At 46.1% G+C, this 19,484-nt stretch overlaps 1 protein-coding gene across 1 annotated transcript in view; it reads right to left on the bottom strand.

The window, feature by feature from the left end:
• The window catches only part of HAP1 (huntingtin associated protein 1), a 44,800-nt gene that overhangs the window by 16,791 nt on the left and 8,525 nt on the right, over positions 1–19,484 (bottom strand). Inside the window, exons 3-5 of the mRNA XM_044447007.1 lie at positions 18,491–18,685; positions 939–1,015; positions 540–656 (exon numbers count right to left, since the gene is read on the bottom strand). Of these exons, the coding sequence (XP_044302942.1) occupies positions 540–656; positions 939–1,015; positions 18,491–18,685 (389 nt within the window). The remainder of the gene's footprint in view (positions 1–539; positions 657–938; positions 1,016–18,490; positions 18,686–19,484) is intronic.

Below are 19,484 nucleotides of genomic sequence, written 5' to 3'. Positions count from 1 at the left end.
GGTGCACTGCAAAGAAAGTAAGACAGGGAGTAGAGAGAACCACATTCAAACCCTCACAAAGCTCCCTGGGTGAATAGCTTCTGTACAGCTTGAAATACCTGATCCTGCCTAATTTTGGAAGCTAAGCAGGGTCAGGCCTGGTTACAATCTAGATGGGTGACATGAATGTATGGCTCTATTATCGTTGCAAACTGCCTAGAGAGCTTCAGCTGCAGGTGGTATGGAAATGTTAGTAACAACAACAACTTGGGCCAGTTGCTCTCTGAGGCAAAGTTTTTGTGAGATTAGAGATGTGGAGGGAAAGAAGCCCCTGTGAACTGCCCCAAGGTCCTTAGAGAATTCTGGGACTGAAATGCAAACAGCTACAATGGCTGGCTTTAAATCACCTTCAAGGATCATCCAGCTACTCCTCTCATCTCAGGAGTGAGCCACCCTAAAGTAATCCAGTGAAATGTTTGTCCAAACTTTTCCTAAAAAGACTGCATGTGTCCAACAGAACCCTTCTTTCTTCCCTACAGCACAGGAAGAGGCTTCCTCACCTCCTCCTTCGCCAGTTCAAGTTGTTCTTCCAAGAGTTCATTGCGTTCAGACAGACTCCGGTTCTGCTTCAGCAACGATTGCCCAATGCGGGCTGCTAATTCCAGGTCGTGCTCCTTCTGCCGAGAAGAGAAAGACACAGCGCCAATGATGAAGCTGCCTTGCTTGCTTCCACCGACTCGCTCCACTCGCCACCATCAGCCTAAATTTGCTCTTGACTCTGCAACATCCACCCCTTGTTCTTGGAACCACAACCCTCTCCGTAGAATCTTTCTTGGCCACTGGCTATCCGAAAGCCCCAAGGACGGATTGCCTGACGCCCGTCATTTTTACTTCATCTTCCACAGTGTTTAGCACAGTGCCTGAGCAATCGAACTGCAAAAGTAACCCTGAAAGGATACCTCTTCCAGCAAGCTGGTGACTGCATCTATATCATGGTATGTCTTGGTGATCCTGCTAACCCGTTCAGAGCACAGCACTGTGGGAGGAAGACAGACAGAGACAGAGGCTAAGTATTGTACTTGGTTCAGCAATCCTTTTAAGGATGGAATAACCCAGAATCGTATATCCTGCACTAAAAAGTCAAACCACTAAGTAATCAAAATCCTGCATAATAAAAATAATGATTCTGTGATCTCAACACATTGTGCATATTAAACATATCCACATGCATTCTCCTTTATTCTAACACCCGTGAAAGGACTACAAAAATTCTACAGAGCACCGATACTCAGGAGGCATTTCTCATACAAAACATCTGTTTGCAGCTGTAAGGGCTGGACACTTGTTTTTACACACACATGTGCACGCACGCACACACAGAGAGAAAGAGAGATCTTCACACACTGCTGAATTCTACAGCCAGTAACTAATGCCATTGTTTTTCTGAGCCTACATGCAATATACCTTTATTTCAGGAGGACCTGTTTGTTTATTTTTAGTTTTTATAGACTGTTCTACAGTAAATGCTCTCAAAGGTGCTAAAGAGGTGCAAACCCCCTGCCTCTTCTCAGGAGCTCAGTTGTGGCCCTACCGTCTTCCCTCATCCTTTCTCAGCAGAGAGATGCCGTGCATTTCTGCCATCTTGCCTTCTATGTTTCTGCTTTGCTGGCACATTTCTGATCCGGCTCAGTGCTCTGGAACCCGCATTAAGATGTGACAGCTAGCAAAACAGAGAAGTGACGAGAAGGGGGAAGTGGAGCTGAAAGAGCCTAGGGAGAAGATGCTTTGCTAGTGGAAGCTCGTTCTTTAGGAATGGGTGTGCTTATTTTAGGGTAATGTAAAAAACCCTGTTTGTAAGCATGCAAGCAGGAGAGGGGACTATGGGGTGTTTAGCTAAATATCGGAGAGGCAGAGGGACATTGGGAGTGGGTGTTCTAATAATAATAATAATAATAATAATTTACTTTAGAGTAACATGAAGGAGTCTTTCAAAAAAGGGTTTGCTAGCTAACAGCCTAAGTGAATACAAAGATGCTTGGTTAAATATTAGAGGTGGACTTCTGCCACAGCGAGCATTAAAAGGGAGAAAATCCTGGCACACAAGTGAGCGTATTCCTAACAGCTCATAAAATTCATCGGTTTGGCAAGCTGATGTGGGCCAGGGGGAGGTTTCCTCAGGAGCCAGCAGCCCTGCTGGACCAACAGTAGAAAAGATCTTGCCACGGGACAGAGACTAGGGAGTTGCCACAACAAAGCCTGGGATTTGTCCAAGAGCCCCCGAGGGGCACTGGGGTAGGTGGGGAATGAGGCAGAGAAGCAGCTACAGCAAGCCCAGCCACATGGGGAGAGTGCTGAGAGTTGTACAGAGAATAACCAGTGACAGGTAACACTCGTAGGAGCCAAGCATCCTCATCACATCACTATGGTGCCAGTTGCTTCAGTGCCTTTTTTCATTGGAAGCTCAATTTAAGTTGCTAGATTTTAAACCCCGAGAACACTGAATCTTTTGGGACCATCTGCCCAGGCCTTAGGAGCAGCCTCAGAGGCCCACAGGTCCATCAGAGAGGCAGCCACCAGTAAGAGGGTCTTTTCAGTGATGGACCCTCATCTGTGGAATTTTCTTGAGAAGTATATATGCCCTCATCTGTAGCTGCCTTTAAACAGACCTTTAAATCGATTGTTTCGTTCAACTCTTAAACACAATACGAGCTGCCTAGAGAGGTGGTGGGCTCTCCCACATAAGAGACATTCAAAAAGAAACTGGACAGCCATCTGAGTGGGATGGTGTAACTTGGTGTCCTGCAACAGCAGGGGGTCGGACCTGATGGCCTTCATGGCCTCTTCCAACTCTATTATTCTATGAGTCTATGATTTTTTTATGCATGCTAATATTAGCTATTGCTAATGCACTTTAACTGGTTGTTTTGATTAATCTGAATTACATTTAAACTATTGCTTAGGTTTAAAATGCTTGTGAGGCTCCCAAAGCTTTGGGAGACTTTGCTGTCTGGGGCAAATAAGAATTCTGTTGTCTCTTCTCTGATACACTATCTTGACTCACAGATTTCCACTTCTTTGGATCATTCATCTCAAGAAGTGAGTGGTTATCTAACCAGGTTCATACTATAGTAAGCCAGTTTTTCTTGCAAGGAGCCACATATTTTACAGCAAAGCCGCCAAGTTGGTCCTAAGAAAAATGCCAATATTTATACAGTATTTTACTTCTATTAGACTAACTCAAAGACTATACCTTTATTAGACTAACACCAAAAATATGTAAGCTTTTGAAGCCTCCAGATCTCTTTTTCAGGCAAGATATTACAAAATGCAAGCTGCCAAAGGGGGCGATGTAGGGAAAAAACAAACTGAATGTTGCCTTCAGGAGGCCAACTGTGCCAGTCCTTCGCTACTTGAGGCATTTACTGTGTGCTTGTGATCCTTCAGTCACAGAAATTTGTGGGACTGTTCCATGATGTCATCATTGCCTGGAGCCTATCCCAGCTTTTTTAAGAGCATGGATGATGAGATATTAAACTTCAAACTGGAACAAACACCTTGTATATTGTTGCAACTCTGTTATACTATGACTGTACTACAGCAGTACCTTGTGCTCAGTTGACACAACGTAGAGAAGGGCCAAAAAATCCAAAGCCCACGAGAAACGCTCATGGAAAGGATGCACTTTTCCTTCCACAGTGAATAGAGAAGAAGGTTAGCAGGTTAAACCCTTCATATACAGAAGTCTTGCAGTGATGTGGAGGAAGCGGGGTTACAAATGCTCAAATTAACCCAAACAAGCCAGAGAATAGAGTGAATGCAGTACCAAAGGAACTAGCTGGAGGTGGCAGCAGCAGAAAACTGGAGATTGTTTTGAAAATATGAAATCCTGTTGTTCGTTCAAAACTGCCTCCATCCTGGGCAAACTGGATGGATTCCTTGGCTGGTGGACAACAGAATTTTACCCTGTCAGTTACAGAGCCAGAACACAAATGCAGAGTCATGCTCTTCCATGTCTCATCCCTCAGAAATCACTTAGGAGAGGTTTCAAGGTATTCTTAGTCTCATGTGTAAAAATGTTCTGTTCTAGCGTGTGAGACAAGCTGAAGGTGTAAATTAAATGTACTAAATTTTGTTCCTGGCAGGGATAAACAATGGCTCCTTCGGATGCAGAAGGCCTTCCATTGAAGAAAAGGCAGCTTGCCTCATGCTGGAAAAGAAGAAATGGAAAGACACAAAGCCAGGCCAAGATGGGATGGAAAGAGACATTTCCGGTGTCCAATCACGCTTCCTCATGCAGTCAACCTTACCCTATTTAGCCAGTCTCCAAGGTCAGTTGTCAGTTCTAATAAAATCTGAGCACTTTCTTTCCCCACCCCTTTCTTGTGTTCAGGGCTCATTAACCGAGAATTGGTTTGGCTCATGAGCTCTCTTTGCAGGGGAGAACAAGGCACTTTAATGACGTGCAGGAGCAATTCAGCTAATTCTTCTAGATGCTTGTCAAAGAGAAGAAAAATAAGTATTTCTCTGATGAATTCTGGTGTGCTGAACTGAATGACCGAATGCGTCATCAGGCGCCAGAGACGCAGCTTCCCAGGTCCTGCTTCAACCCGTGGGCCTTGCTAGCTCAGAACTACGCTGACTGCCGCTGTTCCACGCAGGGCTCTTTCCTAGCCTTCACTGCAGCCACCAGGGCTTGAACCAGGGACATTCTGGCTGCCAGGCATCTGCTCTGCTTCAGAGAACACACAGGCCTTTCTCCAGGAGATGGGGCTGCGATTATTTATCCCTGATTTTTCATTTTGCTCAAGCACAGCATGCAGAGAAAGCAGAAGCAGTACGAAGGAACTCTCTGCTAGGGCTGGGACCCTACAGTTTCATTTGGAGCCCCCAAACTGTGGGCACTTGCTGAAACAGAGGTACAGGTTGCATCTGATCCACCTGGGTTAGCTGGCTTCTCTGGCTCAGCCTGTGCTTCAACTCCTGCTGTCCCCCACTGCCCTCAAATCTTTCTGCCTTTTTCTGAAATCAAGTATCTTCCCTCACCCCTATCCCTGCCTCTCTTTTTACAAATGGCAATGCCCTTAGGAGACATTTGAAAGACACACACAGCACCTGCACACACTTTATAGCACATGTGTGTGCTGCGGGACCTGACTGGATCTTTTAGTACTTAGCACTTGCAGTGAAGAAAAAGAACCACATTCCACTGGGTTGAAATAAGACCACAGCAGTTCAGGAAGAGCCTTGCTGTGAACCTTGTGTAGGCTTTTGCCCCCATTCCAGAGAGCCTGCGGAAGAATTTTGCACACACACAGACTAAAACCTCCATTCAATTTCCAGATGGAATGGAAGAAGTGTAGACATGTTTGAGCAAGGGGCACCAAAGCGCCAGGACGTCTGGGCTGTAACCAGAGCCACGATGCTAAGGCGGCCTTCTGCGTGCTTGTTTATCACCTGCCCCGCACTGACGATCAGGGCTGGGGCATGCTGCAGGATTAGCAAGTGTTTATTGCCATGCCAAGCTAAATCTACTTCTAATCACGACTGTCTGATGAGCAAGAAGTAGGTTAGCAGGAGACTATCAGAAATGACATCAAATCCCATTATGCTCTTCTTGGAGGCGGATGTTATGCAATGGAGTCAAGCTGCATCCAAGCGGCCACGACCCCTGCTCCTGGAGGCCAAGGGAACATCCTGTCCTTTCCTACCCAACTGCCATTTGAACAAGTCAGCAAGCGGTGTCCGGTTCCCGGCCTGCGTGCCTGCTGGCACGTCTCTGCCATGGAGGAATGCCATGGTGGTCTTGCAGCCCACATGCCTCCCCACCTCTCTCCCTCCAAAGGGGACCCCTCTGGCATCTCATCATCCCACTCAGCCATAATTGGAAATAATTAGAGCGTGAATTCTAGCACAAGAGGGATAAACATCCCAGCTGCGCAAGCGCCGGCAGACTTCATTTACCTAACTATTCTAAGCATAGTCTCCATCCAACATGGACTGTTCTCCTAACATCTGCCCTTGCCTCTACACCACAAGCTCAGAGAAAAGCCGTGTGGAAGGTCAACACGGGAGGATTCGGGCAGGCTTAACATGTTGACTTTTGGGGTTTGGAGAGAGATTCAGGAGAAGAGAGGTAGCTTCCTTTAATACCTAACAGGCAGTTTCTGTTTCAAAGCAAATCAGTAATTCCAGCTCACCAGTCAGTAATTCCAGCCTTCTTTATAAGAGTGGTGTGAAGATATTATTTATTAATTTGCTACATGTCGACACTGTTTAACACCCAAAGCTAAAGAGCGCTAGCAATAACATATCTAAAATGCTAGCACATTGAAGTCAATGCAAATTCCAAATTAAAGGTCTTCAAGGACACGTGATCAATACTTCTACCCAGGCCTGTCAATCATCCTTATAAAACCCACTGGAGAAGCTAGTTTATGTATTACAGCCACTGAAAACAGCCACTGTAAACTACAGCTCTTGTGCTATGGAGCATGTTTCACTAGGCACATCAGACAATGGTCATTAATTGCTTGCAACTCATTTTAATTTTGGCATTGCAGGACCAAAGTCACTTTTTGCAGAAATAAAGAGAGTGCTGGGGGGTGGGAGACCTCACAATCAATAACAAATTATTGGCATGACTCAGAATCCACAGATCACATGCTTTGCAGCATCTGGAAAAAGTTACTTCTTCATGAACAAACACAAATTTGGAATAAGTGGAAGGTACGGGCAGAATTCAGGTTTCAAGCATCTCCCTTTCTTCCTCCTAATCCTGAGGTGCAAAACAATGGCTCAGAAAGGAGATCTCAGAACTGAGGAACAAGGTACCTGAGCACAAAAATTTCCTTTCAAACAGAACGGTACACATTTTTCCCCACAAACAAAACTATGCTTGTTTTCCCAACAAGCTTTCTTGATTTCCTGAGTTAGTTGTAAGGGGAGAGCCTTTAGTCTAAGTATTATTAAAAGCTGGAGAGTAAGAAACCATCTGCAAAGTACCAAGAGATCTATCGGAAGACCATGATTTACCTTCTGCCCAGAGGGGCTCTTCCCTCCCTAATGCAGGGAGGAAATATTGCCCAGCATAAATTCTTCAGCAAAAATAAAGGATGTAGATTGGGGCAGGCAGAAAGTAGATTCCCAGATGTTCTGGACTTCAATTTCCAGCATCCTTGACCATTAGGCATGCTGGCAAGGAGCTATTGGGAGGTGAAGTCCAAAACTTCTGGAGATCTACTTTCTGCCCACTCCTGATGTACCACACCAGATATTTGGTGATTCAAACGAAGGTACTGGAGTTCCAACCCTTCTGGACGTAGCACCCTGTTATACAAACCTTGGACTCCAACCTCAAATGTATTATATTCCCTCAATGATCATAAGAACAGCTGAATCCAACCAAGAATCTATCTAGTCCACCACTTCATGGTAACAGCCATGACCTTTTTGGGCCCAGTATTGAGGAATCAGGATCACACTATCCTCATCATGGAATAATAAGGGAAAACATTCTGCATGTGCCCCATGAAGTCAACAATCAAAAGTTTGAAAGGGAGAGAGATGGAGGAAAATTGGAGAAGGAAGAAACAGGGGAGAAGGCTTCAGACCCAAACTTAAAACTCTCTTGCCCAAAAAGACGGCCTGTGGTGCTGCAATGCATGTATCTTGAGCAGCACCCGAGAAATGAACACCATTTCCTGGGTGGAAAGGCAGGGTATAAAGTAAAGGCACAACATGCATGCTCTGGCACATCATGATCACGATTGTCCGTGCAACAGCAGCGCCTGTGCGAGGCCTGAGATTTTTCATAAGGTTTTGAAGTCTGCAAAGAGATGGCTGATTAGCCACATGTCCTCATGAGTGCTGTAAAAAGGAATTTGAAGAGGACAAAGATGCCTCCCTTCCTCCACAGTGGACTTTCCTAAAGCTCATGTTAAGACCAACCACACCAACTTGCACTCTAGTCTAGCTAGCTTCACCACTCTGCCACTGGTGCCGTCATCGCAGGGAAATGGAGGAGCAGCCCCTTCCCCGGGACGGAGGCTCAGGCATCACCATTCCTAATTATTTTGGTACCCTTTTCAAGCGGTTTGTGATGGATGTTTTCAAGCTGTTGCAGTGATACAAAAGGGGCGTTGTCCCTGTCATTGCACAGCAACAATAATCCATCCCAAGAAGGGTGGGACAGCTTGTTAGGGAGATAATTCACGGTAAACCAAGCTCAGATCTCCCAAAATGGTAAGAAAAATGGCTTACCCACAAGAAGCAAGGCAGCCAAGCACTTCCCATGTTTTTGGAAGTGGCTCGTACAAGGGATTAGTGAACAGTGCTGATTTAAAACCACCGCAATGCTTTGCCAGGGCCTGAAGTCAAGTAAGTTGGACATGAAGGACTTGCAGCCTGGCTCCTACAAGACAGATGCATGCAAGTCTTGCTTCAGGGCAGTATCCTGTGTGCATCACTCCAATTCCGCTCCCAGCCCCACCAGGTTCACACCAGGCAATCCATTCTAGGTAACACCGCATTTTTCAAGCCAAGTGAAATCCACTGTCAGGAACTTGGAGGGAAATTACTCCCTTATCCCCCTATAAAATGGTGATTAAATAGAACCGAAGGCATGAAACAAAATACGGCTACAGAGTCTCCCCTAGAAAAAAATCGCCTGCATCTCACCAAGCTGCCCATCTTTCATAGATAATCTTCTTTAGGCCTAAATCTAATGGCTCGATTATTATGAATGGAACAAGGAGCGCCTATCTGAAAATCAGCTCCAACTGGAGAAAAGGGGCCATGGAAACCCTGATCCCTTTTGCCAGCAGGCAGCCAACCCAAATGTGGTCGGTTAAGCAGTCTACTCAGACACAAAAGCCTGGAGGAAGAGGAGGGGACCAGGCAACTGGGAGCAGCATTTGCCTGACTGGTAGATACTGCATATTGTTTGGGTGCAAGCTCATTCGCTGATCTCATGAAAATAAAGGCTGAGAATGTCCCAATGTTTTTGTTTGGTTTTGTTTTCTGTTGCTCATTTGTAATTAAATGCAAGTTGCATGTTTTAAAATGAATATTCTGCTCTTTGGGAAGGAATGGCCTAAGTAGCTGGCAGGAAAACAGAGCAATCCTTCTCACAGCTATATCATACAATCAAATTAAAATAAAAACCCTAACTTTAAAAAAAAACCCTCTTAAGAATGATGCAGAAGTCATTGGATAGTTTGGTTATTTGTGTGAGTTCCTTGTCTTGACTCCTAAAGAACACTGTAATGCCTGCCAAACAGTGAAGAACCTTGGCTATTGGACAGTATAAAAATGAAATAAATGAAGTATTTTCAGGGGGGGAACTGCCTCAAGACTTCTACAGAGCCATTCTCTTCTCATCGGTGGTGAGTAAGGACTAGCTCCCAGGCAAGGAGGGAAATTTTACAGAATTTGGTCCTCTCTTTCAGGCTAAAGTTGGGTAACCTAGGCTAGCTGGAAAAAAATTGAAATATTATGGACTAGTAACTTTTATGAACCTATTTGCAATGGCTTTCTTTCCTGTTTAGGGACCACAGAATGATTAGGAATTCTCCCTTATTGCAAAACATTTCTGTGAATCAAAAGGAACATTCCCCAGTTCGTTAAAAGTTTGTGGAATAAACAATCATTAGGCAAGATCACACGAGCAGGTTCAGCACTCAATGGCAAAAACACCATCAAGTCACGTATAAATGATCTATCAAGACCACAGTCTGAGCTTTCCCATCACCTGATATCATCTCAACCCAAAGATATTTTGACAGAGGCAGTCACATATCCAGATCAGCCGAACTACATCTCCCATCAGCAATAGTCTATGGCCATGCTGGTTAGAGATTATGGGATTTGTAGTCCAACACATTTGGAGAATGGCAGGTTGAGAAAAGCTGGCCTAAAATGTCAGGACTTGCCCTGTTCTTCTCTAGGCATCTCCAATATATAGAAATGAATCTCTCTCTCTCTCTCTCTCTCTCTCTCTCTCTCTCTCTCTCTCTCTCTCTCACACACACACACACACACACACACACACACACACGAGTGGGTTCACACAATACAGGAACCCATCCTGTGAATAAGTCAAGTCCTTTCCCACACCCCACAATGGAATCAGTCTCCCAGGTTCGGACAACACGACAAACCTGTTGTGGGCCAGACAACTCCTAAAATAAGCCAGGGGTTGTCCCAGTAGCCTGTTCCTCAAAGCAAGCCAACCTGCACTAAGCAGCCCAGATTTGCATGGCATAACAACCAGCCATGGCTTGCTACCCACGATGGATGGCAGGGTTGTGCTAACTCACACTCCAATATAAACAAACCAGATAAACAGCTTGCCAGGAATTGCCAGGGCTGATGGTGTTCAGTTTCCTTTAGGTGCTGCATCTCCCAAGCCAGAAGGCACCCAAATGGGAAAGGCCGATCGTCAGTTTTAATGCAGAACCATCTGCCCCACACACACTGATGCCCAGACTCTCCCCCACCCCACTCCATGATCCGAGAAGGCTCGTGAGCAATTAAGCAAAAACACTCCTTTCTTCTTCTTCTTATTATTATTATTATATTATTATTATTATTATTATAATAGTAACCCAGTGGAAATGAGTTAACCCATTTGAGGTAGGAGTCAGCTTTAAAACAAATAAATAAACAAACAAACAGCCACCAGGTGAAGCTATTCCTGCTGCAGGGGAAGGCTGAAGCCACAGGAGCAGGGCCAGAGGGGAAAAAGAGGAGAGGCGGCAACCTTCAAAGAGCGGCAGACACGTTTAGCAACAACCTTTGGGAAGAAAGGGAGTTACAGACAGTAGCAACCCGTTTGCCCTAGATATGCACCTGCCCCCTTTCTGGGTCACACACTGCACTAAGAGAGGTCAGGACGCTACACAGACCTTTCAACTACTTTAGCTCCGTGTCCACACACAGGCGAGGAAGACTTTTTAAAACTCTGCCATAAAGCATCCGGGTGCAAAGGCAGAGCTGGTCCGAACAGAAGGGGAAACGGGCTGAAGGTCGCGGCCAAGAGCGCGCCGGGGCAAGGGAACGCGCTGCCCTCGGCAACCCCGCACAGCCCTGCCACCCGTCATCCCGTCGCCTTCTCTGCCTTACCCTCCTCCAGCTCCTGGGACAGGAAGTCAGAGTTATCGCCCAGCTCCGTATTCCCGTTGACTTCATCACAAGAAGGACTGGTCCAGAATTCCATCCCCTGAGAGCCCAGCAAATCCCCCACCGCACTGGGCAACATCAATCTAGAGAGAAGGCACCCCCTGCTTGCCCGCCCGCCTCCCCTGCTCACTCGTTCTGCAAGGAGAGAAAAGGGTGCAAAACCAAGCCAGTGCCTGGAACGTGTGGAGGAGCAGCACGTATCTGCCTGCCTCAGACACACGCCCTCCTCCCGTGCTGTTTTGCAATGCAGCCTCTGCCTGCCCCCACCCAGCCCTATATATAGAGTCTGCTGTCCACCTGCCTGGGAAGAGTCCACCAACGTGAAAAGGTGGGGGGGCCTGCAGGAGGGAAATGGGCAAAATACAAGTGCACTACTCAGACCATCTCACCACAGTTGCCTGCGCAAAGCGATGAGGCAGCGCTTCCCAGATGAGGATAAAAGGTTTGTATGGGGGGAGCAAGGGACTAGGCCGTGACAGCTCCTGCAATGGGGGGTGGAGATAGGGGAAGGAAAAGATAGCCTCCCCCTGTTGTTATGCTGCAAAATGGTCCATCCCAGCTCCATCTTTATGCAGTATTTTTTGAATGGAAGGGTGAGTTGGAATGGGTTGAGCAATTTCTATACACACATATAAACTCACTCTCTGGATCGATTAAACCCAAAATAACTACCGCCCTCTGATCTTGTACTCTCACTCACTGGTGTGAATTCCAAGTTCTGCTCCACGCATTGCCACGCATTGGAACAATATATTTTAAAGCAACCTTTTAATTATTTCACTTTTCCATACTAAATGTGTAAAAGGAAATATTTTTTTAAAAAAATTACACACATATAGTATTCCAGTTAACTGGAAACTGGCAAATAATGGGAGGCTGGTGCCAATGCTGGAGGAGAAACCCAGCCAGGCCTGCACTTCTGCCTTTAACAACATTTTTAATACAGAAATTTGCAGGTGATTCTATTCTGCTGGGAGTAGAGCTCAGCATTCTCACCAGCTAAATATATGCAGTTCAAGCTGTTAAAAAAACAAAAACAGAAGAGCTGGGACCAGCAGAAAAGCTGGCTCCCCTAAATGTATGTGTGTGCATGGATAAAAGTAATATATTTAGTAATACATATATTACTAAATACAAAAGTAATACATATATTTAGGGTGGTTTCTAAAATGAGAGAGATTAGATTGCCTTTGCAGCTTTGGAGGGAATCAGATAATTCAGTGTGACATGAGCGGGCGATATATTTTAGGGTCAGTTGCAAGAAGACTGCAGTTGATCCAAACGAAATCAGGTTAAGTATGTAAGGTTAAACAGTAATGAACTAAGCTCTGTAGAGAGAATAGGTAAAATGACTACTCTGAACTACCTCAGTGCAGTACACTGTGCAAAGCTTAGGTAGATGCTCACCAAAGATTTCCTTTCAGGAGGATATATTTAGGGATTTTTTTTAAGGTAGGTCATACCTACCCCCACCCCAGAGAGTAGCTGAATTGAGGATACAACATTTATGCAATTCATTGACGACTCGCTGATTCAAACCAGCCTTCTATGTCCAGGCAACCTACATATCACACACTGTAGGCTCCTAGCAGCCGCAAAGCTTTCAGCAGCCATGGTATGTCAGGCGACATGACCATATTGTGAGGGAGCCCTAAATAATTTACATTGAAGCTTAAATAATGGAAGATGTTTTCATTGGCGAGCTGGAGCTTTTGCCAAGAAGAGAGGAGAATTACAGGGCTGTAGGAAAGATGGCAGCAAGGGCAGAATGACCACTTGCATTTTAGAGGGAGCCCTGGATTTTGCGAGGGGTGCAAGTTCCCTCAATGAGGAATGAATTGGGAGTTGCTGGTAGAGTTGTCAGGACTCCCGTATGGGTGGCAGCCACCCAACAAGTCAGAATTCAGCAAGGTCCAAATGGCAACCTGCTTCTTCTCTATTTATTTTATTTTATTTATTTTTATTTATATCCTGCCTTTTTCCTACAAAGGGCTCAAGGCAGCTTACATCATCCATCTTACATCATCCATACTCTAATGAATATGGGGGTCACATCTTCTGCAAAGTTGTCTCAGGTAATAGAAGTGCTCCAAGATGAGGCTTTTTCTGGGCAACCACCTTGCTTCATTCATAGAATTTTAGCAGTGGAGGGGCGAGGGGAACATCTGGATTCTACATTATGAATTAACATCCAATGAGATGTAGTGGCTAAAAGTGCGGGACTGGGACTCAGGCGATCTGGGTTCTAGTCCCCGCTCAGCCTTGGAGCCAACTGGGCAACTTTGGGCCAGTCACAGACTCTCAGCCTAACCTACCTCACAGGGCTGTTGTTGTAAGAATAAGATTGAGGAGGAAGAGAATAATGTAAGCCACTTTGAATTTTCTTTGTAAGAAAAAAGGAGGGCTATAAATCTGCACAAAGGAATCAATAAATAATTCCATGGCCATCCATTTGCAATGTTGTGCATTCCCACTATTTCATCCATCTTTTTCCTTAATGTGGAAAATCAGTTAGGAAGGAAAACATGGAAGTGCTGCCCAGTGCCTTCTGATTGCTAGCCAGAAGTGCCCCAGCCCTGTTGGTATGAACGGAGGCTCTGCAAGAACACTGGGAAGTTCTTGTATATTTCAACAGGGTTTTGCACAGGGGCACTTTCTGGAGGAAGGTCAGGTTTAAGTGTCCTCACTCGGCCAGTTTTAATGACATCCAGAATCCACCACTGGAGGCACCCCCTTACTCCTGCCGTTTGGAGCACAGCCCCTAACAAAGGACAAAAGAAAATGTACAAGAATTGGCTGCAAAGCTGCTCAGAAGGAAGCACAAGGTCATGCACAGCAGGAAGGCGAGAGAGATGGATAAATATGGGTGGACAGAAGTGGTGCACAAGCAAGTAATCCCCTTCCAGAATTAGCAGTCCTGTTTTGGTCTGTGCATCTCAAGACAATCTCATTAGGGCCCCTGGGGGAGCTGCACTACGGAAGATTATCTGGAAGGTTCTGCGTGGAGGTCCTGCCTGACTCAGAGCTTGCTTTCTTGCCCCCAGCCCTACCCAATGCCCCCTCACACACGGGCACCATTTCCGCAGGAGATTAGAGGCAGCTTTTCCAGCTGTGGATTTCCAGATGTTACTGGACTACATCTCCCATCTTCTCCAGATAGCAGCGTCATTGGTTGGGGATAGTGGAAGTTGTAGTTCAACATTTGGGGACCCAAAAATGGGAAAGGCCAGGCTTTGGAAAAGGGCTGGACTCAGCTCAGTGGCAGCAAGAGCACAATCTCTGCACGCTTGACACCATGTTCAGTTCCTGCATCTCCTGCTGCGGAAGTTCATCAGGTGCAAGGCCCACGGTGGGAAGCAGCACGACTGGCCAGAGTTGGCAGTGTTGGGTTAGCCCACCAGACACACCATCCATCAAGCTTAAATAAACCAGACTTTCCAGCCCTGGCCCAGGCCTAGTCTGGGCCGTACCATCTCAGACTGTTTGTAGATAGTGCTCATGTGATAGAATACAACCCCCCCCCCACCGCAAATCTCTGCACTTCAAAATTCCTCTATCCAAAGAAGTTCCTGCATATAGAAAACTTGCAGTTCTGCCTTAGCCTTCTCCCTGGTAAGTCTTATTATGAGCAGGGATTTTTTTCCCCTTTATAATGGAGTGATGATAATTCAGTCATGTGAGCCCCACCTCCCTGCAGTCTAGAATGGCACAGTCTGGGCAGTTGCCTGCCATTGCTAAGAGAAGCAGGCTGTACCCTTTCTCCAGCCACACCATCGGACTTTCTGCAACTTCATTTATGTTGTGGAAGCCACACTGCAGGCAGCCAGGTTGGAGAATGGGCCTCCAGCTGCCCGTTAGCGAGACTCTCCAGTGGAATTAGAAAGGGGGCAGGCGCTAAGAGGATGGGCTCAGAAATAGCAAGGATGTTCTTGAGGAGTCCGGAAATCCCTGGGGCCAACCTTGTTAAGCCAAGATTAGCTCCCTGTGTCCTTGGCGAGGCAGGGGTGCGGGATAAGAGGGCTATTTATGTAAGGCCACCAACAGAGCTGTCAGGAAAGGGTTTGTTGTGTGTGTGTGTGTGTGTAAGCGGGGTGGGGGGGAAATGTTTCAGCTCCCTGGAGATTTTCCATATAAAAAGAACCAGCCCTGGTGTATGTTGATTAGCAAAGTGCGGGGGGGGGGGGGCGTGTAGGAGGGTGCCACCATGGATGGGAAGAGAGGTGGTTACAGAGGGGTTAGAAGGAAGAGGGACCACCACAGGAAATGGACACTGGGGCAGGTGAACAAAAGGTATACCAGGAAGAGGCCACACAATGCAGGATTCCTCACAAGGCTAGGGCTGATTATGAGCTGAGACTTGCGAAGAATGTCAAGAACAACAAAAGGGGCTTCTACCTTCATGTAAATAAGAAGAGGAAGGGGAGACAGGCGGTAGGGCCACTTAAAAGGGAGGAAGGGGATCTGGTAATTGATGCAAGGAAATAGGCACAGATGTTAAATGATGGTTTTGCTTCTGTGTTCTCCCCAAAGCAGGTTGGGGGAGATCTGCCTGGGGGGAGGGGGCTGGATAAGGTTGAGGTTATGGGGGCACAGACTGGGGTCACCTCTCTAGAAGTTGAGGAGCTCCTCAGGGCCCTGGATGTTACAAAGGCGCCAGGCTACACCTGAGGGTGCTTTGGGAATTGGCAGGGGCACACTTGGGTCCATTGGCCTTTATTTTTGAGGCCTTGTGGAAAATAGAAATTCTGGAGGATTGGAATCAGTGGTTCCAATCTTCAAAACGGGTAACAGAGGGGATATGAGGAAATGCAGGCCATTTAGCCTTACGTCCATTCCGGGAAAGACAATGGAAAGGCTCATAATAGGGAAAGCTCTAGAAACCCCAGATAGGGATGGGAGGTTGGCAGCCATGCAGCATGGATTCTGTAAAAACAGATCCTGCCAGACAAGCCTTGTGGAATGCTATGACAAGGTCTCGAGGGGGCTAGACAGAGGGGACACGATGGATGTGGCTTACCTGGATTTCAGCAAGGCATTTGAGAAAGTGTCGCATGATATCCTGGTTGAGAAACTGTTGAGCTTTGGGATAGATCGATGCACTGTCCAACGGATTAGGGCATGGTTGATAGACCTCAAGCAGAGGGTGACTTTCAGTGGGGAATCATCAGGATGGCAGCCAGTGGCAAGCATAGTCTCCCAGGGCTCAGTTCTGGGACCAAATCTGTTCAACCTTTTTATCAATGAGGAGGGAATAGCCAGTCTGCTGACTAAATTTGCAGACAATACCAAAGTGGGGGCAATGGCCACAACTAAGGAGCAGGTGATCTGGGCTGGGAGGGATGACATATGAGGAGAGATTGAGAGAACTGGGTCTTTTCAGCCTGGAGAAGAGGAGACTCCACGGGGATCTTTTAGTGACTTACAGGTATGTGAGGGGATGTTGTGTGGAAGATTGCCATGACCTGATCTCCCCTGCAGTGGAGGGCAGGACGCGTTCCAGTGGGGCAAAGCGCTAGCTGGATTTCAAGAAGTCCTTTCTGATGGTTAGGACTCCTAGGATATGGAATGGGCTTCCACAGGAGGTGGTGGAGGCCCCATCAGAGAGGGTGCTCAAGGAAAGATTAGACAACCACATGTTGGGGTTTACATGAGTGGAGCCCGCTGGAGCCAGGAGTCAAGCTAGATGGCTCGGGAGGACCCTTCTGATTCGCTTTGTGTCTATGTTTCCATGTTTAATCCACATAAATAAGAGTACCTCTGAGTATGTGCCGAGGGTGGAGTGCATGCTTTTACAAGAGGGGGGCTGCTTGCCAATTTTTATTTATTTATTTATTTGTGTTGCCCTGATAAATAAATAAACAAAGCAGTATGCCTACTTTTAGAAATTTAGCATTGAATGTAACGAGGCAGAGAAAGAGAGTTCCCACAGATACAAGAAGTACAGGTGAAGTTGAATTTTCTCTGACTCATAAGAAAGCACTGCTGCAATTTAAAAAAAAATGCTTTCAAATTACGTATTCCCATCAGTTCAGTACCCCTGCTCAGCCCCACACAAGATAATACCAGCAAGCAACATTTCTGCAGTGGGGGGGGGGGGACCAAACTGGGACATGATTGGATGAAATAAATTAAATCTGCAAAATTAATAGCAGTCTGGTGGTATTAACAGCAGATTCCGTGATATATCATGGGTTTTCCTACAATTGCCTCTGCTAATCAAAGACCCCTATTAGGAATTCCGTGGTTCTGCAGCGGGTGGAGCAGGGATGGGGAAGAGAGGAGGGGATCCCCTCTTCCATGCACCAAGCACAGTGTTATGTCCAGCCCACAGAGGAGGGTCACTCATGTCACTTGCTTTCAAGTGGATTTGGCAGGGTTTTTCAAAGGAAATCACGTTAGATGTCACAAGAGGATGAAAGCGGATCCCTTTGAAACTGAGTTTTGAAAAAAGAAATCTACCAAGCAAAAGGAGTGCTGCTGCAGATGGAAAACTAAATTTGCTTGATGCTTTCCACATCTGCTAGCATCAAGGAGGGGCCAGATGGATGGTCCTGATCTCAAGCAGTGGCCTGGGAGAAGACTCACGGAACACTCTTCCCAACCTAGCGTCTGTCAGACACATTTGGACTGCAACACCCAGAATTCCCAGTCAATGGCCCTGGCTGGATGGGAATTCTGGGAGTTGCAGTCCAAATGCCTCTGAAAGCCACCAGGTTGGGAAAGGCTGCCATAGAGCAGGTGCTCTGAATGTGTGAGGGCCAGCATCTGATTGCCTATCACATTATAATATGTATGTATTTACATAGAATTCATTTCTATACCACCCCATAGCTGAGGCTCTCTGTTGTTGCTGCTGCTACCTGATTTATATGACTGCCCATCAACACCTGCTACTTGGAACACTCATAATGAAAAAGAATGCAATGCAATGCAATATTTAATGCAAACTCATACTTCCAAATATGAAGAAACAATACAATATAAAACATTTCCCACTGGAGGAGTAATATAATTGTATTAGTTGTATGTTTGTATTTGTATTTTGTATTTGATTTGATTATTTTGGAACTTCACTTCTTTATGTAAACTAACTTATACATTCTATTGTGAGGTCTGTTGACTAGAGTGAGAAACATCCTTATGGTCCTCATGTTGACAACAATGGCCTACCTTTCAAGGCTGTTGTAATTACTGCCCACACTAACAAGTCCAAGAATGAGGAAAAACCCCTATGAAAAGCCCTGAGTCATAACTATTTATTTATTTATCGTATTTTTACCCCATCCTTAACTAGCCTGCCTCAGATTCCATTTCCCACCAGAGGCCTACTTACGGAAATACTCCAGGGTCTCCTTAATCTGGTGGGGTGTAAGGCAGCTGGCCGCATCGGAGGCAACCAGAGGGGTGTGTATCCAGTCACCATGGTCATACCCAAACACCGTGTCCGCCCGGAGCTGGTACTGAGGGAGCTGCTCTTGCAGAAGGCTGATGATTTCCACCTCCGGGACATGGGTGCTGCTGCAGAGCTCTGTGCGGGGGACAGAAGGGAGGAAGAAATACGGTGGGGTCAGCAATGGGACAGGGAAGCTGCAAGAACTGGGGCTTAGGTCCTGAGAAGCTAGATTGCCTCCGACAGAGCCTGGAGAGCCCCCATTGGCCACAAGGGTTTTCCAGGCCCTTTTGGACTCCCTGTCTCTGGGCACGGCTGAGCGGTTAGAGGCCCTCCCAAAATGTATTTTCTATAAGCCCAGGCATCTGAGGACTTTATGATTCCAATCACACATTTTGCATTGTAGAATCTCGTTTAGCAGCCTGCAAAGCTCAATGTTCATTTTTAAAAATCTAGCTCTGAATTTTCCCAGCACTGGCGATACAGATATTCCTTAGTTTGCACACGGATGCACAAATACATGTTTGCTCACTTTGCATAATTTATTCCTCTTCTATTAAGCAAAAGGAAGAGCAGCAGCCTGTGCAAGAGTACTGAAAATGTTGATTACCTCTCTAGCCCATTTTCTGCCTTTGAGTTTAATGGTACCAACTTCTAAGTAGCCACATATAGGCTCACACTGTTAAACAGATATTGCCCATATGTTTCCACATCTACCTATCACAGCCTTAAGGGCTAGACACTTAGATTTTCCACAAAAAAGCTGAGATGTTTGGAATACTGAAGTTGCATTCAGCTCCAGACCTTGTACTTGCATGGCATTCATACAGAACAATTGACTACAGACATCCCTGGGTACAGATATACCCAATGGGGAACGAAAAATAAGACTCTCTCTCTCTCTCTCTCTCTATATATATATATATATAGAGAGAGA

This window comes from Varanus komodoensis, unplaced genomic scaffold (assembly GCF_004798865.1).
Source record: "Varanus komodoensis strain SLA01 unplaced genomic scaffold, ASM479886v1 scaffold50, whole genome shotgun sequence".
Taxonomy (NCBI): domain Eukaryota; kingdom Metazoa; phylum Chordata; class Lepidosauria; order Squamata; family Varanidae; genus Varanus; species Varanus komodoensis.
Note: the sequence above shows the minus strand (reverse complement) of the source record. Positions and strands in the feature narration are given on the sequence as shown.